The following is a 25,614-nucleotide window of genomic DNA, read 5'->3' as shown; positions in this document are numbered from 1 at the left end:
GAGCAAAAATTGAGGCAGTTTCAAAAATCAAGTGCACGACAAGAAAACAATAGTAATTGTAATTGAACAGACATGATTAGGGTCCTTACTCTTACTCCGGTGGTAGACTGTGAGGAGTTTCAACACCTGGTTGAGGGTTCGAGTACCCATAGGTGGTGGAATTCCACCACGGTATTAAAAACTATTCAAAGCTTACAATGTTTATTTGTCATTGTAGAGTAGGTCACACGGGACGGAAGGAAACACAAATATCAGCTTGATCTAAAACTTTTGTGGCCGTAGAAGTTTTTAATAGTGAGTGTTAAATGACCCTGCTTCCATCTAAGATTTGGATTCGCCTCATTTTTTGGCATGATACACTAAAATGAGCTTGGAAAAATGGATGGACGGCATGGATTAAACACAAACATAACGGTGGTGGGCCCACGGCACCGACCGGTACTGGAGCGGTCACAACTGAATCCGAGTCCGTCTGCCACGAAGTGCCTATTTCGCGCGAATATTTCCCCTTTTCCGCCGGCAGGAGAGGCGGTTCCCCCCTCTCTCCACGGCCCATTGAAAGTAGGCATTCGGTCTTCTTTCTCAGAGCTCGAACGAGTCGAAGCCATGTCAAAACTGGCATCCGATTCCCACAGCAGCACAGCAGCCGTTCAGGCTACCAACGATGACGCATCTGCCAGCAAGCTGTTAGTATTCTCAATCCCATCTCCGCATGAAAAAAAATGATCAGATACACCGGCTGTATCACAAGCTACGATACAGTTACTCTTTACCCGCCATCGTGTAACAGATTTACAGTATCCTATCCGTACAAACGTCGGGAGACACCGTGTTAATCATCTGGCAGGAAAATCAGGCCGATCCATTTGTCGAGTGGGCCACGACAGACACTAAGTCATACCATCTGCCGAACCATTGATACTGACTTTCCGTCGCTCTGTGAGCGGAAGATCCTGATTTCCGTACCGCGTGATCATCTTAGCGTGTCCAACAATTTGTACGGATAGGATATCCGCACATGTGATTCGCCGGCTAGAAAGGGATGGCTGTATCATAACTTATCGTCCAGCCCCTGTATATGATCAGTTATTTTCCCATACTACTTCTTCCATTCACTTCTTTCAATTGGATGCTCTTGATTTCAATGTCCGTTCGCGGGATCCTCTTTCATGGTCAAGATCTTTTTATTTCCCAATCTTATTACTACGATTGTTTGTAATCTATCCAGTTCATCTCAATTTATATATTGAAATTGTAACTTCTGGCTTTGTTGATTGAAATTTCATCAATTCATGATCTACCAATTTCGATATACGCAGAGCTTTGGTGTAAATGCTTGTTTCCAGGCTTATGCAATGAACATAGGCATCCTTTTGAGTTTGTTCTTTCATTCATTTTTCAGATGATGGTTGCAACTTGCAAGCAAATTTTTTAATTTTTATTTCTTTTGTGAATATGGGCTTGTAGCAGCCAAACACCACCGCCCTCAATTGGTCGCTGATTCAAGCAAACCAACTGTATCTTGTGTGCAAAACCACCAACTCTGCTAAGAACCGCATGCAACAAAATGGAGGAAAATAAATGGGAGAATTAGATGCACTTATACACAACTACAAACCACAAGATGCAAGATTTACTTGGTTCACCACACCAGGTTACATCCACGGGCGAAGTGGCAAGCAAATGAATGTACTACGTAAATTACAAGTTGGTGTAGAGAAAATAGACACTCACCAATCTGATGAAATACACACTGAATCACCTCCCTGTCCACCTCTATTGCCAACGTAAATGTCAACCATACAATCCCCTCTCATGTGGTTGCTGTTGCCGTTGGAAATCACCCGATTCAACACTGATAAAAATACTTTGGCTTCTATAATTTGAAAGAATGGAAGAGAAAGCTTTGGAGAAATCTCCAACTTGAGAAATCTCACTCTAAAGAAAACCCTTTTTTTTTTGGCTCATTCTACACCTCTTCTTTTCTCTCTTTCCTCATATGAGAAAACCTCTCACTCAAATTCGTTTTTCCTCCTTCAGCCCTATATAACTCGGCCTGTATGACAACAACACATGAGTGAAGTGTCTTAAATCCACTCCCAAAGATGCACACGTGCATAGACTTTTTTACTCCATGACCATATTACTAGTTATAGCACACTAAAAGAAGAGTAAACATGTATCATGATTTGGTACCAGACACTAACATTGCTCATTTCATTTTTCTGGTGCTTTCTTGGATGATTTCTGGGACATGAGATCATATGACTACATGTAGTTTTGCTCAACGAATGCAACAAGCGTAAAATCTTACAAGTTGAAGGAACAATCATAAGCAGGTGGCAATGGACTTTTCAACACTCCTGATAATTGATAAAATAACCAAAGCGGTGGAGGGAGGCTGGTGAGAAATATGTGATCAAGAATAGATGGAGGAATCCCGTAAAGTGGTCAAGGGCAATGGGTTGGGGGCCTTGGGGCATAGAGCTATGACAATGGTGATGTATGTGTGCATACATACATATACATACCTACATACCTACACGCATGTATACATTCATCATCATCATCATATCATTGCCCCATCCATTTGGGGTTGGCTTAGGACTCTTGCTTTACCAATCATTCCCGTATAAGTCCCAAATTTGAGTAACTGAACAAGCTTCGAAATCATATCTACATATATACAAATATTTACAAAAAAAAAGAGATTACATATACACATAAATCCATGTAGGGGAGATTTTTGAAGATGGAACTACTGGGTGCTGTGAAGATATTTGGGTGGGTGAGAAGCATCTCACATCAATGTTTCCTAGGTTATATATGCAGTTGACTCAAAAGGGAAGAATTTTTGTGGTGTGCTTCAAGGTTGTAGGGGAGCAGTTGGCTTAGAAAATTATGTTTACTAGAAACTTGAGGGAGGAAATAGTCCTGTGAGTCACTAATGGGGGTGCTTCAAGAAGCCTATGTATGTATAAATTCTTGAGAAAGGAGTGTGGAAATAGACGTCTTCAAATGCTTTCTTTCATGGAAAAATCATCATCATCATCATCATTATTATTTTCTTATCATTGATTTCTAATGAAAAAGAGGACTTGCTGTCCGCTCTTATAAAGGGTGGAGGCATCTTGTTGGATGGCAATGGCTGGTTAAATTTGTTATCTCAAATCAAGAGGACCTATACTGAATGTTTGCTTCATGTCTAAAGAATGTGGAAGAGAACACACTATCTTTTCTTTTGTTGTGAAGCGACATGGAAACTATGGGCATTCTTTCTCAACTTATTTGGTATTTCTTGGGTGTTTCCTGAGAAGCTAGCTCAGATCATCAAGAAATTCAAGAGGGCCCTTTCAAGAAAGTGATAAGATATTGTGGTGGGTTCTTCCATTTGTGGTGTTATGGAGTATTTGGAAAGGGGGCAACTTGATGGCAATGATGGCAATGATGGCATCTATTTGGAAAAGCAGGTGAGGGTCATTTTTTATTTATTTATTGACAATGGGAAATTTTACTCTAAAGAAAAAAAGAGAGGTACACGAAAACATCCAGCAGCTAGCGAATGGCCAATAGAATAGAAGTAAATGATCTGAAATCAAACTCGTGAAGGGCCATCCCCCTTATAATTAAGAGTCTGCCACTGATTTTTCATCACAGCTCAAATTAGAAAATGTGAAATGGAACTCCATAACCCAAACTCGAACCTCCATGGTATCCACACAACTCCATGGTGCATGCTTGAGAAAGCCCATCTAATGTTATTGGCTGAATCCCATTCCACAACGATAGGATCAGAAGAAAACTGCTGGAATGTGAGTAGTATAGGAAGTAGGGCCTTTGCTTCCACCAGATTGGAGTCCCATATTCCCAGCAGACATACGTGATCATATTTTAACACATCCCCGAATATCACTGAATTAAACCTCTTACACCTTCTGGTCTCAGGTTATCCATCTAACAACCATCAAAGTTTAATTTTGTTGAGACCACTGGTGGAGCTTCCTCCTTCAAAAACAGAAATATTCCATGACTCACTTTGAATTACAACATTCAGTTTCTTCTTGTCATATCTTTGGAGAAACGTTGGAGACTTTTATCCAATAATAAAAAATCCCAATTAAGTATGTTGATCGTGTGCCAAGAGGAAATCTTGGTCCATCTCGAGTGGGGGAGAGTTCCAAAAAAGGCAATATCAAAATGACATTCTCAGGTTATGTGGTTCAGGGTGATTCATTTGAGTTGGTGGCTAAGGCTTTGAGAGGGGTTGAGAGTTTCTCAGCAATGTGTTTTGGAAATCCTATGGTTGAAGGTAATACAAGAAACATGATAGCATACAACACTCATATCCAATTGTGGAGGTTTTTTTTTTTTTTTTGTGAAGGTTAATAGGTGAACTTTATTAAAGGAACTGTTAAGACAAAACATCAAAACAGTTAAGAATACAACACTCAAAGAAAAGCAAAATACATCCCAAGCTTACATCCCAAACAAGAGAGATTTCACTGAAACATACATCCTTAGCCCTAGACACCCACCCTAATACATCCCTTTTGGTTGCCACATCTTCCCACGATCCCTGCTTGTTGAGGAAGCATCTTCGATTACAATCCTGCCAAATGTTCCATAATATGGCTAGAATGGCAAGGCGCCATGGGACTTGTCAACCTTTAGCAGCGGGGCTACCATGCCAAGCCCGAAACAGGTCCACAATCGATCCACCCAACTCAGAAAGACACTAGGAAGGTGGACCACACGTGACACATGAAAGGGAGATAGAAAGATTGTTTTTCATATTTCATGAAATATGGGATATAGCTTCACAGACAAACATTTCATTTGCCCATGTTGAGGGAAGGGTAAATATAATCACCAACATCCCTGCTGAAGGGGGGTAGAAAGATCATCTCTTTGTTTCATGAATCCTTTCCCTTTAGTTTGATACTTTTATATCGCTCTTTTGATTTTGTATCACGCCTCGGGATATCTCCTTATATTACTATTGACTTTTATTATTTCTTAATTCCTATTAAATCTTATCCTGATTCATAAAAACAAGTTTAAAATAATTAATGTTATGTGGTCTCTCTATTGGAAGAACACATTGCCTCTTCTCCGGGAACTCTTTTCATCAGATACTGGAGTTCTACATCAATACTCATGGTCTTGTACACCTCATGAGAATGTTGTGTTGAAAGGAAAAATCAAAGTCGCATGTCTCTCTCTCTCTCTCTCTCTCTCTCTGAACAAATTTCCAAAGAAGGTATAAGATGACTGCTTAACTCATGATTGTTTTCCTTAACTAATCGCTGTGGCCCTCTTATGATGTATCAAAGAGAGAATTGAGCTTAAATTGAGGGGAAAAAGTATCCTTACCAATTGTAGACTCACCACTCCCTCTTAATGACCACAAACAGAGAAGAAAATATCCCTTGGACTGCTGCTGATTAGTCTATAGACTGAAGAGGTACTACGGGATAATCCCAAACAGCTGATTAGTCTAAACTAGCAGCCTCTCTTTATCATTCGCAAAATCCAACGAAACTTCATTTGGTAATCAAGTAATCATAGTAGAGTCTATAGATCTTGTAGGCCTTTATATATGTTTCAACATAAACAACAACAAACTTCAAGAATAACAAGGCTTTAGAATATTTTTTTCCTAGGCACTAGAACGAAACCTATACTTTCCAAAATTTTTATAAGATGGTTGTGATCTGTCATTAGTCATTACGTGCCACTGTCTCAACTATACAAAAAAAGGAAGGAAAGATCAAATCTGCTAGTATGTATTAGAAGTAAAATGGCTTTCCATGCATGCATTGTCTAAAGCAATGATTTTTATCTGTTTTAGCAAAGAAAGAGACTCATAGAAGAGGAAACATAAGGAAATAGGGGCAGGGCCATATACAATATTTTATGACAAAATCTTATTGGCAAATACAAGTTGTCTAATTTAATGAAATGCTCTCATATTGGCAATAAATTAGAAGTGAAATAAACCTGGTAAAGAAGAAAAAGAGAAGAAGAATGTGAGAAAAGAGAGTCGTTTTCTCCCCCTCCTTAATGTTGTATTAATAGAAAAGATTACAGCAAAAGAAGATGATTTACAATAGGAGACTTAAAGGTAAAAACGAATTAGAGGATCTAATCCTAATCACATACACATGGCTGTGTACACCGCAAGTGCACACTAATCTATTGTATACACTACATGTGTACACTAATCTGCGTACACCAACACCCCCCTCAAGCTGGTGCATGGATATCATTCATGCCGAGCTTGATATTGATGGTCTTGAGGTGCACTGTTGATGTGGCTTTGGTAAAGACACCTGTTAACTTATCTTCTAAAGGAACGTAAGGTGTATGTAGAAGCTTGGCAACTAATTTCTCCTGAGTGAAAGGTCGTTGCATAAACTGGCTTACAATTCCAACCGTATAAAAGGTGTCAGGACGAGTAAAGCTGAGATAAATTAGTCGAACCACTAGTCGACAATATATGCTTGGATTATTAATTTCGTTCGGTTGTCTCTCATAAAACTTATGATTTACTTCAATAGGTACGTCAACAAGACAAGCACTAAGTAAATAAGCCTTAAAGAGAAGATCCAACAAATACTTACGTTGGGATAAAAAGATTCCTCGTTTTGAGCGAGACACTTCAATTCTAAGGAAGTACTTCAACAACCTTATATCCTTCATTTCGAATGACAAGGACAAGAATTTATTAACATTGTTTATCTCAGTTGTGCGTCATCAACATATTCCACACAAATTTTCATATTACCATTCATATGTTTTACAAATACAGAATTTTCAAAGACACTTTTTTAAAATCCAATGTTGGAAATTGTATTGCCAAGCTTTTCAAACCAGGCCTGATGTGACTGTTTGAGGTAGTACAAAGCTTTTCGAAGACGACAAACTTTATCAGTCTTCTCCTTAGGCCGAAAACTAGGAGGAAGAGCCATATATATTTTAAAGATCACCATGTAGAAACACTATTTTGACATCCAATTGATGCGGGGGCCAATTACGATTTGTGGTGATAGACCAGAGGTTGCAGACTAGTTTAATTTTGCCACCATAGCAGAAGTTTCATTGTAATCTTCTCCATACTTTTGAGTGAAGCCCTTGGCAACTTGTGTGCTTTATATCTGTCTATTGATCCGTCAGCCATGTATTTAATGGTGAACAACCATTTGCATCCGGCGATATGTTTGCTTGGTGGAAGAGTGACTAACTCCCAAGTATTATGTTTTTCAAGTGTAGATATTTCTTTTACCATGGCTGCTTTCCATTTAGTGTTATCTGGGGCATCAACAATCTTAGTTGGGATAGATACAAATGATATAGATGAAAGGTATGACTGATAAGAAGGAGAGAGATTTATATGAGACAGTTACAAATGGGATAATGTGTACAGGATCGAGTTCCTTTGGGAAGGGCAATTGGGAGATCCACTTGTTCTGGTTATAACATTGAAGAATGGTGGTGTTCAGGAAGAGTAGGAATTTTCTTCCTTTGAGAGTAGACCTTAAGTTCGTTGGTTGGAGTAGGGCTTGGTGCTCTTCAATATGGGACTCATCTATGGCAAGAAGTGAAAGGTTGCAAGAGTTCGTGTATTGTCTTGTGAATTGAAATAAGGCACGTTTTTTAAAAAAACGTGACATCCTTAGAATCGTATCTTCTTCGATTTACAATACAATAACATTTATACCCTTTATGAGAGTTTGAGTACCCTAAGAATACACATTTTATTAATTGTGGTCTTAGCTTGGTGTGAGATGGTCCAAGAGTGTGGACAAAGCAGGTGCACCTAAACACTTTTGGAGGTATGTTAAATAGATATGCATGAGGTTGTAAGACTTATAATGGGCACTTGCTGCTGAGAAGATTGGAGTCCGATTGACTATATAGGTCAAAAGGAGAATGGATTCTTCCCAATACGTTTTTGGTACTAACATGCCTATTAGTAGAGGATGAGTGACTTCTAGTAAGTGCCGATTTTTTTGTTCAACCACTCCGTTTTATTGTGGCATATAAGGTACAAGGATCGAAATTCTATACTATGATCAAAATCGTATTGTAAATATTCTCGGGCATTATTAGATCAAAATGCTTTAATCTTGGTATTGTATGTGTATAAACCATTTGATGAAACATCTTTACAATCGGTAGAACTTTATTGCGGCTTTTTAAAAGACAAATCCATGTATATCGTGAGAAACCTTCGATAAATTATAGGCAAACTTTTCCTGATCATCAACAACACCAGAATATCAATGTCAATGATTATGAATGTCTACAACAATGCCGTTTCCACTGTTTAACTGAAGTCTGGACAATTACCATTGAGGGTTGCATTGTCCCCTTGATAGAGGACGTTTGCCGTACAGGTGGTACCAAGAACGGAAAGACAACCTCTGGAGCCACCGACACCTCTGCCTACCACATCAACAGTCAGCTAGCTACAAATAAAGCTGATTGCCACAACCACAAGTCCAAGAGAAGTTTTGGTTTTAGCAACCACTAGCTCCAACACTCAAAAGGCACGTGATTTCAGATAATTGATTGGATCTATTACAATTATGTAATAGCTGATGCCGATATTCATACGTGCTGTGGCACACTTAGAATGGTAGTGCATGGTTAAGTCTATTTTTGATTTTGCAGTGTCATTCCTTTTGTTACTCTAATGAGGACATCACGTCACGTACACCCTTACATATGTTTTAGAGGAGGAAGTGGGCTGCCACGCCGAATTCCCTGTGGCTAGGCGAGTACCCGTGATCGTGTTGAAGACTCTATGTGCATGTGCGAGCATTTGAAAGACCTCACACTGGAAGATGCACATGTGCTACTTTATGGAGTGATCCAGACCGTTGGATCGGAGGGACGCGACGATCGGGCCATTGAATCGCATGGATCACATGATCGGGCCATTGATCGTTGATCGTCCACATCAGTTTTAAACTTTATCATATTTTAGGATTTAGTATTTGATTATTTTATATTTGGACACATTATGGGTGTTTTAGTTGATTTTATTTAGACTAGGGCTATTTTCGTTAAAGTTCACAAAACAGGGGAATTTTTATAAATTTTGAAACTTCTTGTATCTATAAAAAGAGGAGGGCGTGTGATCTCTCCCTCATTGAATTTCGTGATTAAAAAAAGAAGAGAAAAACTCTTGCTTTTTTCCCCCATCTTCATGCAATTTGAAGATACTTCCATGCGATTTGGAAGGAAGATTGGTGCGAGGCTAATCTTCATCAACGGGGGTGTGAGGTCTCCATCTATCTCCACACCATATTCTCTTTTCTTCCCCATCCGGGTATTTTCTTTAGATTCTTAATTCTCTCATCTCAACTCTTCGTCTTCTCCCAAACCCAACTTTCCCATACCCATCCACAATCCAAACCCTAGCCGACTTAAACCCATTCTCTCACGTCGCATGTGTGACTGTATGGCCACACGTGTGAATCCCACCTACCCCTTTTGGTTTCCCACCATTATTATCAAAATTCCTTTCTTTCATCCCCGAAACCCTAACCCTAAACCTAAATTTCCAATTTTCCTACTTTTCCAAATTACCCGATCCCTATTTTGAACTAGACTATATCCTATGCTAACTGGATGTCCTTACATCCATTAGATCTTAATTTCTTTTTATTTAATGATCTTGAGTTACGATGTTGGTAGCTTAGGCTAGGATTATGCATGGTTTTCTTTTGATTTTCATGATATTTGTAATGATTATAGCGATGTTTGTGTGTTTTTTTTTTTTAAAATATCTTAATTCGGCTATTTGATCTCACATGTTACTTAGTTCATGCATCGGTCTTGCATCATACTCGCTTTTTCATTTAGTTTTATTGTAATACATCACAGTTTTTTGTTTTACTGTGATTGTTCAATTTTGATCAATTAAGCACATTTGTAGTTGGATGGCTATGGCATTACACCCCCCCCCCCCCCCCCAATTTGTTTTACTGAGATCGTTCATTTAGTTTTATTGTAATGCATCACAGTTTTTGTTTTACTGTGATTGTTCAATTTTGATCAAGCACATTTGTAGTTGGATGGCTATGGCATATTACCCAATACTGCCCACCCACCCACCCACCCACCCACCCCCATTTATGTTGTAATATCACTTCTGTTGCAGAAGTAATTTTTCTATTGCTTCTAGCAGTAGCTGTTGCATATGCAGTTTGTCTAGTTTAATTTATTTCATGATCTGCTTTCTCAAATAATGTATGTCAGACAAAAAATTCTAGTTCTACTGTTTACAATTGATAGACTAATGATATTGTTGTTTGACTCAAAAGATCCTGTGTTAACAAGGGATACATGAAGGATAGTTACATACACTTTTTTGTGAGAAGACCTGTAAAGAGATCTCCAATTATCAATCGCGGTATGGATTGACTGCTGCAAGGCATTTCAACTGACAGATCTTTTTTCTATTATGTCATGAATTTGAATGAAATTTATTGCTTGTGTTCCTGCGAATGTCATGGCAAAGGATACTATGCTCGTTGGGCTGCTCTTCGAAAGCTTCTCCTTCAGTTTCTCAAGTCTGAAAGACATGGTGAGGACAGAAACATAAAGAAACAGATATTATCTCTTGGAGCTGGCTTTGATACAACCTATTTTCAGTTGCAGGTGTGTGAATTTCCTTGTGTAAAAGGGCATGGAGCAACTTAAGACAGCTCCATATTGCTTGATGTTGCGCCTCTGTTCCCTAGTGTCATTCTGGCCTTTTCGGTAAAAGGAGCTTTGCTAAGCCCACACGCGTGTGCAATAAGACTCATGTGCATGCCACACATATGCCACCATGGCATGATAGGTCTGAGATCCAATCCATCAATCAGAACACTATATTGATGCCTAGCCCAAGAATCAGATTTATCCACTGGTCAGGAGGCCGCAATTTGCCAGAAAAAGAAGAAGAAGAAAACGTTGGCTCTGAAAAACTTGGCTGAAGTTTTCTAACCCATCCAGCTGTTTCCAATATTGAGGCCCACATGCTGTTGGACCAGATTTTATTCTTGGGAAAACACGTACAAGGTCACACCAACCCGATGGATGGATTAGATCTTGCACGTTTGGTGTGTACACCAGCTTTATTGCACGCGTAGGCGATAGAAAAACTCCTATGAAAGATCCAGAAATCTAACTGCAGCCTTTCATATAGCTGTGGAAGTTAACATGATTGCTGTAATTTGTCTGCAGTCATTCCACTAATTTAATGCACACTTAATTTGTCAGTGTAGCCTTGTAAGGGCAACACTACAGTGCATTTGCCACCATATCTTAAAATGGTGGTGACTCATCCCGTACATGTGGAATACATGTATGCCCACTGGGAGAGTCCAAATAATGGTCCCCATTAAGGATGGAGCATAGCTTAAATTTTTATGACATTTGGTTGGGCTACCTTAACCATCTTGTATCCGCCACTCAATTTGGACTGACAACCATTTTTTTAAATCTCCATTTTATGGCCGTGATTGGATGCTTAGGATTGTTCAAGCAGTGTATTTTCAGGATTTGCTCCATCCATGTTGGGACCCATGATGGACAGTCTGAATTGATTACATATATGCTCAATGTATGTGGGTCAATTTGCCACCATTTAAGAAATGGTGGTAATCACACAGCATAGTCTAACAAATCTTTTCAATGTGTACATGGTGCACATATATGTGTTTGATTTTAATGATTTTACTTAATTTATTTTTTTCTATTTTACAGGAAGAAGGGATTGCACCACATCTATATGTGGAACTGGACTTTAAGGAGGTGCTGGATTTGAAATATCCATTTACTGTCTTGTGGATTTATTTGGGAACACATTAGTTTAAGTTTTGGCGACACGAGAAATGTTGTTTACTAAGTTTGTTGAAGACTGTCAATCATGTGGAAAGAATTGTTATCACCCATGCTTGGCAGATAAAGTACACTGCTTTGTTCAACCTCATCCATATTTTCACTGTCATCTTAATGCACAAAGTTGATTTTTGTTTGCATTTCATTTTCTGCGGATGGATGTTTCTTATTTTTTATGTTTCTTCCGAATATGTAGAAATGTGTTTACATGGAAATGCAAACACATTTCTACATGGAACTTCGGCTAAGTTCAATCTGTGCTAACCATCATTAGCCAGTGTGGGACTATCTGCGCTTATATCAGTGTAAGCACAGGTATAGTTCGCAAACTGACTAAGGTCAATGCAAGACCATCTATGGCACTCTGCCCCAACGGTTAAGGCTACCGTGGGACCATTATTTCCTTTCCGCTGTTACTGTCTACGGACAACACCCTGAACCTTCATCATGCTCCACACTAACAGTCATGCCAGTGCAGGTTCTCCATCATCCAGTCCGCACCCACTATCTAAAGATAGTGTGGGATGGCTGTGGATAACTTTCAAGGAACTAGAATCCAATCTATGCTCACTGTGTAAAGGCAGCGCGGAACCCAGGTTTGTCGCTCCATGGCAACTATTTGTGTGTAGCACGGTACTAGTTTCCCCCATCAGGAGTCTGCTCCGCACTAATGGCCAAGGTCAGCGCGAGACGACATTCCATATCTAGCGTGTGCCAATAGAAAGTACCCTGGGTCATCCAATGTCAGGGCGACATGTGTCCATAACCGCCTAACAATTTTTTAAGCAGAAAGTAACCGTTTAACCACCCTATGGGTGAGAAATAACCGTCTCCTTCCACTATGAATACCTCTTTGGGCTTTCATTTCAGTAATTCATGTTTTCTTGGCTTATGAGATTGCCTAGGAGCTCTCCGGATCTTTCTCAGTGCTCTCTCTTCCTTCTCCTTGCACCAAGGCACAGACAAGGTGAGAATGAGGGTCTAAGGGCTTTCCATCATGAAACATGGCTTTGCAACACCTTTGGACCTTCAACAGTGGCTGCACGCCAACTGTCTATGTACTAACAGGGGCTCCGCGCCAACTGTCTGGATGCCTGAGTAGTGGCCCAAGTCTGATTGTTCGGGACTTTAATGGTGGCTCTGTGTTAACCATCCAGTGCCCCAAGCAGTGACTTTGCGCTGACCATTTGGACTGTTGAACAGAAACCCTAGGTGGTCCTGCTAACTGTCAAAGTAGTCCCTGGCTCCCCGCTTGGTGTTCTCTAGCAGAATGGCCAAGTGCTATTTCTGTCTGTGGTCTCTTGAATGCCTTAGGGCAAGGCAGATACGCTGCTGGAACTTGTTGGGCTATACAGGACAAATGTTAAGGCTATTTGAGTCCTGAAAGCACTGGAATGCTTTGCCTGATCATTGATCTGGACACTCTGAATACAAAGGACCATAGATTAGGGTTACATGCATCATTTGCATCTAAATAGTCTGTACTACATAACAGATTGTTTCTCTCTGGCTTTTTAACTTTTAATCGAGGATTTTTCCCTAGGGAATGTAATTAAGGGCCTGTGCCAGACCACTGCCTGGAATGTATTTGTTTCCCTGATCAATAAATGCCCCTCGACAGGGCATATTAGGGTTCATTTAATGGAGTTAATAAACCTTAAAAAAAAATTAGACATTCTTGTAAGCAAAATGTTTATTGTTTGTTCACTTCTGTTTATTAGGTGACCAGTAAGAAGGCAGCTCTCATAGACTCCAGTCAGTTGAAGGATAAGGTTGGACAAGCCGCATCCATTTCTCGAGGTAATTACCTCTCAATAGCAATTCACTACAACTGGCAGTTGGTTTCTTGTACATGCTTTGAAGCATGGCATCCATTTTGAAATATTCTGTTAGTTGTGTGTTCTTTTTCTCCTCAAATATTTGGAATTGATTCAGTGTGTTTCTGCCAGGGTGCTGGTTTGAACAGATCATTAACTGCAATTGCTTAGTTTATTCACATCAGTACCAACACACATACCCTAGATAACCTGATAGCTGATATGTATTCATAGTTCTATTATAAAAATATGATATATTTATGTCTGTATCAGTTTGTGAAAACACACACACACACATCCCTAGATAACCTGATAGCTGATATGTATTCATAGTTCTATTATAAAAATATGACATATTTATGTCTGTATCAGTTTGTGAAAACATATATATATATATATATCTTAGATAGAAAGAAATACATTAATAACCCATATCAGTTTGTGAAAACATAAATATAAAAACAAATCTTAGATAGAAAGAAATACATTAATAACATGTTGAGGGTTTCTCCTAGCAGCTGTGTTTGATGTGCATCAACACCTCGGGAAAGTTTTAAAAAGTTGTGTCCTCGTTACATATTTCTCATGTATCTGTATCCTGACTATGCACATTAATGAGGTGGTGATTTTTGTGAACTGGCACAATTATTTATTTATTTTGAAAGATGATGAGATTTATTTATAAAACAAGGCCAACGACGCCAGCAATACACAGTAATGTATAGCAACTATACACAGTGAAGTAAAAGAAGAAAAACACAATGTACGACCTACAATCGAGGCCTCAAACGTTTACAAGAAGAAACAGAAATTATTGATCATTCCGAGACGAACAGGCAAGGGAGCAATCCTTCATCGCTTGCATGGAGGCTGCCCACTCAATAACATGGTGTTTTGCCTTAGAGAAGATCCCCAAAGCTGTTCCAGATTAATTGTTAAAACACCTGTTATTCCTTTCCTGCCATATTGCCCAGAAAACCGCCAAGCACGCTTGCCGCTCTTACCACCTCCACCTCCATGCCATGCCTACAGTAGGCCGGGTAGGGATTTTGGCATTACCTAGGGAAATCCAAACAACAATGCAGAAATGTGATTAACCGATTCGTTGTCCTTCAAACATAGGGCAAACATTGACTAGGAAGAGTCCTCGCTTCTGGAAGTTATCGATAATGAGGACCTTGTTCCAACTAGCCAACCATACAAATGCCGCAACGTTCTTAGCAGCACCATATGACCAAATAAAAGAAGAATGCACCAGTTCGGATCCCGGATAGGAGCCAGATAACATCGAGTAAAAAGATTTGATTGAGAAAGAACCCGACTAATCTAGAGTCCAACACATTGAATCCTTTTCCAAGCTAAGTTCGATTCCTGAGAGTCACTCCAATAGCGTCAGAAGCTCGGCTTCTTCTTCCTTTGAGTTACTTATGCAAGGTGGAGTCCATACTCCAACCTGGCCTAATCAAGCGAAGCAACTTGCCACTGAGATATCCTGATATGTTGAAACCGAGGCTAAGGCAAGGAATAATTCCTTTAAAGGCCGATTCCCCAACCAGATATCTTTCCAAAATTTGACAAGCTGCCCATCCCTCATGGAGAAAGATACCCTTGCCCTAAAACTTCCTTCCAACTTGACTGTTGCCTTCCACAACTCCGTGGCCCTATACAAGGTTGATTTTTTAGGCCACCATCCCATCTCCTTAGACCCATACTTTCTCATGATAACATCTTTCCAAAGACTTGTTTTCCTTTCCAAACCTCTAAAGCCACTTGCCCAATAGTGTGTTATTAATGACAGTCAACTTATTAATCTCTGCCTCCCCACTCTCCTTTGGATGACGCACACCATCCCAATTCCTCAAGTGAAATTTCTTCTTTTCCTCAGCGCCTTTCCGCAGAAAATCCCTCCTGAGCTTTTCCAGCTTTTTTTCTAAATTTTTTAAATTTTTTTATTTTTTTTATCACACCCAAAGAGCATTTAAAAAGGGAGAAGAAATAAAGTGGCAAGTTTGATAGGGCTGCATTAATCAAAATTAGCCTTCCACCTAGGGACAAATGCTGCCACTTTCAAGAAGATAGCTACTTCTCGAACCTTTCGATTACCTGATCCCACAAGTGTCTTGAAGGTTTTCCAACACAAGGTGGGAGCCTAAGATACGTGGAAGGAAAAAAGCCTGGCTTGCACCCACACACAACCGTCTCCAACGGGATGCCAATACCCAACATTTCACACTTTAACTGATTGACCTTCAAGCCTGATACCGCTTGAAAGCAGCAGATAGTCTTCTGCAGGTTATCGACATGGGATTCATTCGCGTCACACATCAAAGTGTATCATTAGCAAATTGGAGATGCGAGACTCGGAGATCATCATTGTCCACCCCAAAACTGCTTATCACCCCCAAGGAGACGTCCCTTTCCGGCATTCTACATGAGGCTTCTGCCACCACCACGAAAAGAAATGGTGACAACAGGTCACCCTGCCACAAACCTCACGCAAATTTAAAGAAACCCTTCGGCGAACAATTAATTAGAATTGATAACTTGCCTGAACCAACACATGTGGATATCTAGTTTTGCCACTTACCCCGAAATCAAGATTCCCAACCATATAGTCCAGAAACTTCCAATCCACGTGGTCATATGCCTTTTCCAAATCAAGTTTACATAGTAAGTGACCACCCCCTTCCTTGAACCTTGCATCTAGGCACTCATGAGCTATCAAGGAACTATCCAATATTTGGTTACCTTCCACGGAAGCACCTTGAAACTTTGAGATGATCTTCTCAAGAACTTGCTTGAGCCTGTATGATAATATTTCGGCTAGAATCAGCTGAAGGCAGACGACATATTTTGGAGTCTGGACAAATCATCCACCTTCACAGTTAAATCGTGCTATAACCTGTTCCATTCAATCCACAGGCCTTCAGAAGTTTCCCCCTTCCATCATTTCTGGAAATACTCAGCCCCTCCTAAGATAGCAGCTTTTGGGTGGCTGGTAGGCAAAAAGAAAATCCTGACAATCGACAACCTGAGGAAAAGAGGTTTGGTCTTAACTAACATCTGTTTATGTTGTATGAGGAGTGAAGAGTCGGTTGATCACCTTCCGGTCCATTGTCCGTTTATTGTAAGCATCTGGGCTGATTTTACTTCTCATATCAGCATTTTTTGGTGTCTTTTGGAATCAGCGGATCTCTTTCTGAAAGCCTGGCATGGTATTAGGATAGGAAAATCAAAGACCCAAATCTGGTGTATGGCGATCCTTGCAATCTGGTGGTCTGTCTGGGAAGAGAGGAATTGTAGATGTTTCAGGAACGAGTCTAACCCCGCAGATGTGGTTGCCTCCATGGACAAACGTTTGCTGATAGAGTGGGCCGCTCAAGTGGATGTTTTAAAAGATTTCGATTTTCTGTTTTTAGGAGTCTAGTTTTGTTTCCGCCACCTCGGCGGTTTTTTGTTCCTTTTCTTTTTCCTGTATTGTACTGTTTTTTCTCCCTCTTTTTATATATATCATGTTATCTTTCAAAAAAATAAAAAAAATAAAAAAAATGGCTAGAATCTTGTAAGGGGCCCCAGTCAAGCGAGTTGGCCTGAAACCATTCAAACTGTCAGCTCCCTCTTTCTTAGGGATCAAAGCTATTAATGAAGCGCCAAAGTCCTTCTCAAGTGAACTGTCACAATTGGTCCAGTATTCTGTATAACTTCAGCTCCACACACTGCCAGTTTTAGGTCCTCTGTTCTTGTTCTTCCTAGGCCCATAATTCATTGTGCTTGGCATGGGTTTAGCATGGAAAAAAGTTTTGAAATCTCATTAGTTGTAATTGCCTTTTCCAATGTTATGTACTTAAATGTACTGTGCACTAGAAGTGATGGTTGCTGTGGAGTGGGCGGAGTGGCCCTGGCAGTCCAGTAATCTTGATTATTGCATAATATCAGCTTGATGCTGGCAAGCTGCAACACTTGAGATTCTTCATTATGAGTTTTTCTAGGCCCATGCCATGCTTCATATGGGCTCAAAACAGGAGCTATTTTGAATATCTCACTTTTATAATTGCTTTCCTCATTCTCATATCTTTGAAAATGGTGCACATTAATGAAGTCATGATTGTTATGGACTGGAACAGCCTGGTAGCCCTGCAGCATATCAGCTCCATGCAATGCAATTTGAGATTGGTTCTGGTTTTTTGGTTGTCCACTATTCTGCTTTATATGGGTTTTTGCATAGGACTATCTGTATGAAATACTTTTCCCTAGATTTCAGGGAAGTGTATCCCACTCAGTATCCATATCCGTATCTGGGTAGCATAGCCTTCTGGTCTATGATGTTCCCAGGACGGTGCTAACTCTTACCTGATTTCAACCTCTTTCTAAATAAGAATTGTGTAAATGTTCATAGAATTGTAATTCGGTCTCTTGTTACCTGTTTACTTTGTGCTTCATCAGACGTTTCTTTGTTCTTCCTACTGCACTAATTACAACTTACGAGGGCTTTGATTTTGCAGAAAGAGGGGAAGTACTGAGTGATCATTACAAACTACTTCCTGTCGATCTTCGTGAGATTCAAAAATTAGATAATGTTATAGCTCTGGCAGAGTTGGATCCCTGGTAAGTGATTCCAAGTTGTCAACTCCAAATCAATTTACATCAAGGTGCAGAAACTTTTTGGTAGCCATTCCATCCATTTAAATTGCAGAGCATTTGATGCATCTGAAATAGTTCTGTGAGGCCTAAGTTGCATTTGGCTGTACGGTGCAGTAGTGGTTGGCAGGGCTTGGTGCTTGGGATGAGGGGTGTAGGTGGGGGGACAGGCTAGTTCTCTCTGCCCCAATTGTATGGCACAAGGCCATATTGTCAGCGTTGAGAACCACAAACACCGAGTGTACCATAATATATATATATATATATATATATATATATATATATATATATATATATAAGGAAATGGTTCTATGGGGTCGACCTCATGGGAGCTTCCCATGAGGTTGAGCTCTGTGGACCCCACCGTGATCTATGCTGGACATCCACACCATGCATTTGGTGGGTCCCCTCTAGGTTACTGGATATCCCAAAAATCAGCTGTACCGAGAACTCAAGTAGGCCATACCATCTAAAACAGTGTGAAATCATGTCTAAAACATCTAAAAACACTTGGTGTGCCCACCTGAGTTTTGGATACGGCTGAATCTTGGAATGACCTCTCATCCAAGTGGACATACAATGGATGGGCTGGATCTGTGAACCGCATCTCAGTGGGCCCTATAAATGATCATGAAGGTTTCAATGAGTGAATATTCACTCTCAACCGTTTCTGTGGTGTGGCCCACCTAAGTCATGGATTGACCTAATTTTTAGGCCTGTGGCCCACCACGGAAGGATGCATATGACTGATGGAGTGGATGTCTGACATAGATCACGGTGGGGCCTACAGAGCTCGACCTCATAGTGCCTTTTCACACACAAACACACACACATTCTTTCTTTCTTTCTCGGAACATTCAAACTTTCAAGGAGCCTACAAGTTTTTTTTTTTTTTGTAAAGATACCTATAAGCTTGATTTCAATGGCAACTTGAACAAGCTCATAGGTGTCAATTGGACTGGGCCTAGGCTGCATCAGTGTCAGCCTGAGCCCCCGGACATTTATGCAATTTCTGTGTTGTAATTATGTGTAACAAAGATATGTGATTAGCACACATCAATGTCCTGGCCAAGGTTCTGCCCTGCCTGATCCGATCTGACCTGACCCTATGGTCCAATCATGATGATCTGAGTCGTGCCTGATTATTAAATGGCCTGAAGTTAGACTTGCCCTGACTCAGTGGGTCTATGAGTCTAGGCCCAAGCACAGCCTGTGACATGCCAGGCCCGAATAATTGATAGACTGGCTAAAACGTTGAAACCCTTGGCTCCGACAGTGGCTCACCTACAGTTGATCTCAAGATTTTACATATTCTAGAGATCTGTTACCTTCAAGACTACAACCAATCTTTCAACCTGTATTGCATTATCTTCAAAGCGGTACATCACCATTTGAGATGGAATCATACACTATAATAGAGGAAGTTTTTATTTATTTATTTATTATTATACCAAGTACTTCTATCTCTTTTGGCTTTACTTCATCCTTTTGTAGACTAGGATGCTCGGCATCCTCACTGAGTGAATGATTAAACTGCTTCATTTTGATGTTGTCATCAGCTTGCCAACATTTATAATTGCAGAATGCGTTCTAATATACTTGGATCCAGATTCAAGTCGTGCTATAGTTGAGTGGGCTTCAAGAACATTCTCTACTGCAGTATTTTTCTTATATGAGCAGGTCCTTTTGTTGTTACTGTCAAACAATGTTTTGTTTCATTGTTACCTGCGTTTTTTTTCTTTGGATGTTCTGTAGTTGCTCATCTCATGGCATCAGGTTCTTTTTCATCTAAATTTGTTTTTCCCCTTCAACAGATCCATCCAGATGATGCTTTTGGTGAGCAGATGATCAGAAATTTAGAGGTAATAGAATTTGTCCTTAATTGTCTGGCTTTATATTCTGAAACTTCTCCCCACATACTGAAACTTCTGGTTTGTCTCTTATTATCGCCGGCTAGGGGTTTAGTTGCTCACCTTGTGCCTCACGTTCCCCATGCTGTATCTTCCCCTTTCTTCTTCTTCATCTGTTTAGTGCAATCCACTATATGTGACAGAATATTTATAATTCGGTATTATTCAATAAAATCGAATCAATGATCCTTAAAAAAAAAGTTTTACAAGTGTCAATACATAAAATGGGCAAGGTTAATATGGCTTTTGTCAATGGGAGCCACTGTTCACTCCCTGATTTTTTGATACATACACCTTTATCTTTTCTACCCTTGGTAATTCTATAGAGCTTTGCTAAGCCAACACGTGTGTGAGTCTGCTAATGCACATGCTAGCACATGTCACAGGATGGCACAATTGAAATCTCAAAGCCATCCATCATGTGGACCTCACCGTGTAGATGCTATTCCCAAATGATAAAGGTAGTCCACTTGGTGGGTTTGCCATGATATTACAAATAAGTGATGAATTAGAAACTTTGGCTGATTTTTTTTTTCACAACTGTACATTTGTTTGGTTAATTGTGGCCTACCTGACCATGGACCGGCTTGATTCTTGGGATAGAGAATTACATAGTGATACCCTTTTGATGGATGGCTTTGATATTGCACTTGTCTCCGGCTCGTTAGATGAGTCGGTAGGGACAGTGTAGCGTGTGTGAGTAATTCAGGGTTCAATCCCTAGTATCGTTACCTTTCAAAAAATAAAAATAAAAATTGCACCCGTCTCCCACACTGGCATATCTAGTGGTGTGTGCATTAGCTGACTTGCACACACATGTGGACTTAGCAATGCATAATTCTATAATACCAGTTGTAATTTTATTACCAATGGTATAAAAGGAAAGGGTGTACCTATGAAAGACGGTGGGTGTAAATATCAATGCCCTTTTCAGTATCTATGCTTCATGTCAATCCGAGTGGATTGCGATTGAAGTTGCCGTAGGATGAAGAGTCAAATTCTTGTATCCATCATTTAAAAGTACTCCAGGAATCAGGTTTGATGTTATTGGATTGCACTAAAATTCTAAACCACTCTGGAGGAAGCAGCAAGTTATTGTACAACTCTGAAGTTCTTTTGTGTGTGATTTTCTTGCAGAGTCGAGGCTGCCCTCTCTTAAGCATACATGCTACACCAACTTTACAAGCTAAGGAAAGACTATTTCTTGACCAGGGTTGGCAGGTATATCTTTTCTTTGATATGAGCTTGTTCGGATTAATGTAAAATGTGGATGGTCTGTTCAATCTGCTATGCAGAATGTCATCATCATCATCTTCTAAGCCTTATCCCGACTAACTGGGGTCTACTACATGAATCGTTTTACCCCATTCCACTATCAAGGGACATAACTTCAGTTAAACCATAGGTCACCGTCTTTTCTTACTACCTCAACCCACATCTTTTCAGACCTTCCCCTTGCCCTTATAGACCCTTCAACTTGTACTGACTCTTAACCAGTGCAGTTCTTGATATCCGTTGCATGCCATGCAGAATGTTGATGTGTTAAAAATAGGCTTGAGCTGCTTTAAATCCGTCCAAATTTTGGGTCCTGTGGACAGGAGAACTTACTGCATCCTGCCATCTGCATTCACCGAACATGACAATATCTCTTGCTCTCCAAGATACAGATGTGCGGATGCAAGTAAACCACCGTTTGGATTATGGGATATATTCAAATTGTCTACAAGTGCTTTCCTCAATTTGCAATCCTTCTAACTTTTGAAGGAAATTGACCCCTTGAATTGATGAGACAGGCTAAGTTTAGGGTTTCTTACAGAATAGGGAGTTTCTGTATTTATATATTCCATTTTTTCTAGGATGTTCCTCTGATGTTTTCTCGCTGTTACTTTCTTGTGTTGTGTTTCAGAAAGCTGTTGCTTGGGATATGCTTCAAATTTACAATAATTCCATTGATACTCGAGAAAAACGCAGGTAAACATGCCAATGTCTTCTCCAGAAAAGAGGGGGGGTGGGGTAGACAATTAAGAAGCTGCAACAGAAATAGTACTCCCCATTCATATATCCTCAGAAGCTTATACAAGCATGGGAATTTCATAAGATGGAGCCCACCTTTACATCCTTGGTACAAAGATTAGGCTCGGTTTGGTCATCAGGTGGGCCCAAGGTGTGCCGTAATGGTAACGGTGGTCATAACGGCCACCACTGTTACTATTATGATACGGGGCGTAATGGCAGTTACGGTCTCTCTCTCTCAAAACAAAAACTGAAGAAAAAAACCTATATCGGCCCCGCAATACTGTTGTGGCCATTACGGGGCAGATGTGGGCCATTTTTTCCATAACGGCTGTTACAACCTCGTAATGTGTAACGGTTAGTACCATTACCATTATGGCACACCATGGGTAGGTCACACAGGTGCATTGAATGTTGACATTGGTCAATTTATTTCACCAAAACGGTTACGTAGTGTTAACGGGCATAACTGTTACGCGTTATAGGGCCGAAATGGCTGTTATAGAAAAAAAAAATGCCCCATAACGGTCTCGAAACGTTTTTTTTTTTTTTTTTTTTTTTTAAATTTTCCCTAAAAAAAAGAGAGGCCGTAGCGGCTGTAATGTCTTAACAGTAACGGTGGTGGCCGTTATGGCCACAATTACTGTTATGGAACAGCTTGGGGCTAGAGCATGTCCATGTCATGGCATGACTGATTAACAGCCGCAATCTTGCACAAGTGTTCCATGCTCATGTGTTGTAAAGAGGATTCTCAGATCCTCTTTGCTCTGATACCTGTAGTTAGGCAAGGTATTGAAAAACAGTTACATAGCAGTAACGGTTCCCACTGTTATGTGTCATGGGGCCTGAATGGCTTTTTAAGGGCCTGATTATTATTATTTTAATTGGTCATAATTGTAAAGGTAATTACAGTGGCTGTTACAGCCATTGTTCCCATTATTGAATACCTTTGTAGCAGGGCTCTTTCCAGCGAGGATATCCTTTGCAGGTCCTTTTTCCAGCTTTTGGGGGCAGAATCGAATTCGTTTATAATCTGCATGTTTCCCATTTGTGAAATGCACTGCCCTTCACCTATAGACACTCCCCAACTATTTCCAAACTGTCCAAAGGACCTTTCTTCTCATTGGAAAAGATGGGACCCAAATCTAATCCATGTAGCATGTTGAGTTCCTTTCATTACATCATCTTATTCCCATTCGTTATCCTTGTGCAAATCATCTTAGCCTCAAATCATTGTATAACGTTCCCGTCATTAGTTTGGCATGAAGTAAAATGGCAGTGTTGTACGGTGCATGTGCCGGACTCCTGGTCCGTACAGAGACAACCAAACCTACTGTGGAATTTGAAATAGTGTTTTGTAATTCCTGTTTTTTGGTTCCAATTTTCTGGGAAATGGGGTGGATTTTATCCTTTCTCTAAAAATAGAGTGAATTAGTTAGAAAATATTTTCCAACTACAAGTGGAAACCTTATCTTGCAGTTGGCCTTTTTTTTTTTCCCTTCCTGTTGATATCTGGGAAATCAGGGCTGTTGGATCATATCTGTTATTCTGCCCATTGGTTCCTGTTGCTCTGTGATTTGACCCTCATGATGAGGGCCCCATGAATCTATTGGGTTGGATCGATCACCCAGACTCAGCCCAGTTAAGCATGATCCAGTTCTTTTTTATTCTCCCGCATCTGATACCTTTATGTGAACTCACGAGTGATTTTGTCTATCAGGGTTGAACGGTTGGAATTGTTCGACGAATTTGAAGAGTGGCACATGATGCAGGCAAGTTCGTAAATTCTACACTAATTCTGCATGGAATGATTGAATGTGCTGATGCTCTTGGCATTTGAAGGGTCAAAATCATCGTACTCTCATTGAGCACCAGAGCGCACTATTTCATGTTATTAGAAAGAAAAAAAGAAAAAGAAAACACCTTTTTAACTTTATAGATATACTGTGTCTGTGTGCCTAGAAGCGAATCAAATCAAAAGATTGAAAAAAAGAGGCCAAGTTATATGATATACTCAGGCAGGACATAATGCTTGATGTACAGGCTCTCAGCAATTTTACACCTACATTAACACAATTTAAACTGACTGGTCTGTGGAAATCACCGTTCTCAAGACACCGTCCCAAAATTAGATTGGTTGAACAATCGTAACCTCTGATTCCCGGCCACTTGTTTATTGAAAAAGGACCATCAGATTATTTACACTTGTCACTGTCTGATAACATCAACCAAGCTGATTATAGTTAATCAAATAGTGTAAATTTTGGTTCATGATACATCTAAACAGGAAACCATAAATCATACAGTTTAATTTTACTAATTTGTATGCCACATATGCAATTTCTAATTAATTTCTTAGTGCCTGAGTATCATACACTTCCAGAGTATCAAGCTTTTCTTAAAAAAAGAGCATATATGCCTTTTCCATTACATTTCTCATCCGTTTTGCCAAAACCTATGTTTTCAGGAACACTACTGCGTGGCCTATGCAATAAACGACGCAATGGTAAGAGTCCCACGTACCCAAATACCCCCCCTCTCACTCTCTCTCTCTCTCTCTCAGTCTGGTTTACTTTATATCGTGCAGGGATTGTTCCAGTATATTGGATTCTCCAACGACCAGCACGTGCTCGTTCCATCTCCACAGCTTCCTCAGGAAAGTGAGGCCTGCTGAGGCCTCTCCTTTATAAATCCAATTCTAGTTAGTTTAACCAGCTAAGTAATTGTCATTCGTAACAATTATAACGAGTTCTTTTCTATTCCTGGATGAATTTGTATACTGTACACACACGTCCGTTCTAATGAACCGTGTGGATTATCAGAACCGTGCAACAGGTGTGGCCCACAGATCTAGCGGGCTGCATGGAGAAAAAAAAATAGACAGCTAAGAAAAGCTGTGGCGATGGTTGATCTACTGGTGGGCACATTTGGGCGGGTGTGGTATTCACATTGAACAGACCTTACTATCTTGTTTGGTGTACTAAATTGGGGAAAAAAAATAATCCAAAGAGAAGATGATGGACACGTGTCGGTACATGTGGGCATCAAGGAAAGGTTGATGGCTGGGTTCCAAAAGCCAGCGGAGAGAGAGAGAGAGAGAGAGAGAGAGAGAGAGAGAGAGCCTTTTGAATGGAAATGCTAGCTGGTTAGCAAAATAACTGGGTGGGGCCCAGGAAGGAAAAATTCTCTTTCCTTCGTTGCTTTTTATCATCTCCTTTTGATGTGGGATAGACGTGTTATTGACTTGAAGACTCCATTGCTTGTACGTTTGTTGTTGATGAGAATGGCGAATTAGACAGAAAGGCCCTTGCTAAATATTATTTTTATTAATGAGTCCA

The 25,614-nt window shown here is 40.1% G+C and overlaps 1 protein-coding gene across 7 annotated transcripts; it reads left to right on the top strand.

Annotated features, from left to right (window-relative positions):
- Positions 1 to 489: 489 nt before the first annotated feature.
- Positions 490 to 25,614, top strand: LOC131233931 (leucine carboxyl methyltransferase 1 homolog). 7 transcript variants are annotated; one of them, XM_058230798.1, is made up of 13 exons: positions 493 to 686; positions 10,335 to 10,423; positions 10,532 to 10,671; positions 11,764 to 11,811; positions 13,620 to 13,698; positions 18,218 to 18,320; positions 19,913 to 19,979; positions 20,168 to 20,215; positions 21,401 to 21,484; positions 22,170 to 22,234; positions 23,997 to 24,048; positions 24,744 to 24,782; positions 24,864 to 25,614. In XM_058230798.1, exons 1-13 carry the CDS (start codon positions 607 to 609, stop codon positions 24,948 to 24,950), a joined length of 981 nt encoding a protein of 326 aa, XP_058086781.1. In that variant the 5' UTR covers positions 493 to 606; the 3' UTR covers positions 24,951 to 25,614. The 7 variants fall into 7 exon arrangements, with proteins under 7 accessions (XP_058086785.1, XP_058086782.1, XP_058086781.1 ...); XM_058230797.1 differs by having other exon boundaries at positions 497 to 686; positions 19,913 to 20,033; XM_058230800.1 differs by having other exon boundaries at positions 540 to 686; positions 10,351 to 10,423; positions 19,913 to 20,033.

Source organism: Magnolia sinica, chromosome 18, assembly GCF_029962835.1.
Source record: "Magnolia sinica isolate HGM2019 chromosome 18, MsV1, whole genome shotgun sequence".
NCBI classification, from domain to species: domain Eukaryota; kingdom Viridiplantae; phylum Streptophyta; class Magnoliopsida; order Magnoliales; family Magnoliaceae; genus Magnolia; species Magnolia sinica.
Note: the sequence above shows the minus strand (reverse complement) of the source record. Positions and strands in the feature narration are given on the sequence as shown.

Bases quoted from the DNA above. Each gene is read 5' to 3' on its own strand.
- LOC131233931 (XM_058230797.1), top strand. From the start codon at position 607: ATGTCAAAACTGGCATCCGATTCCCACAGCAGCACAGCAGCCGTTCAG. The intron at 20,034-20,167 runs GTCCTTTTGTTG...CCCCTTCAACAG, and splicing joins TATTTTTCTTATATGAGCAG to ATCCATCCAGATGATGCTTT. The intron at 22,235-23,996 runs GTAAACATGCCA...TTTGTCTATCAG, and splicing joins GATACTCGAGAAAAACGCAG to GGTTGAACGGTTGGAATTGT.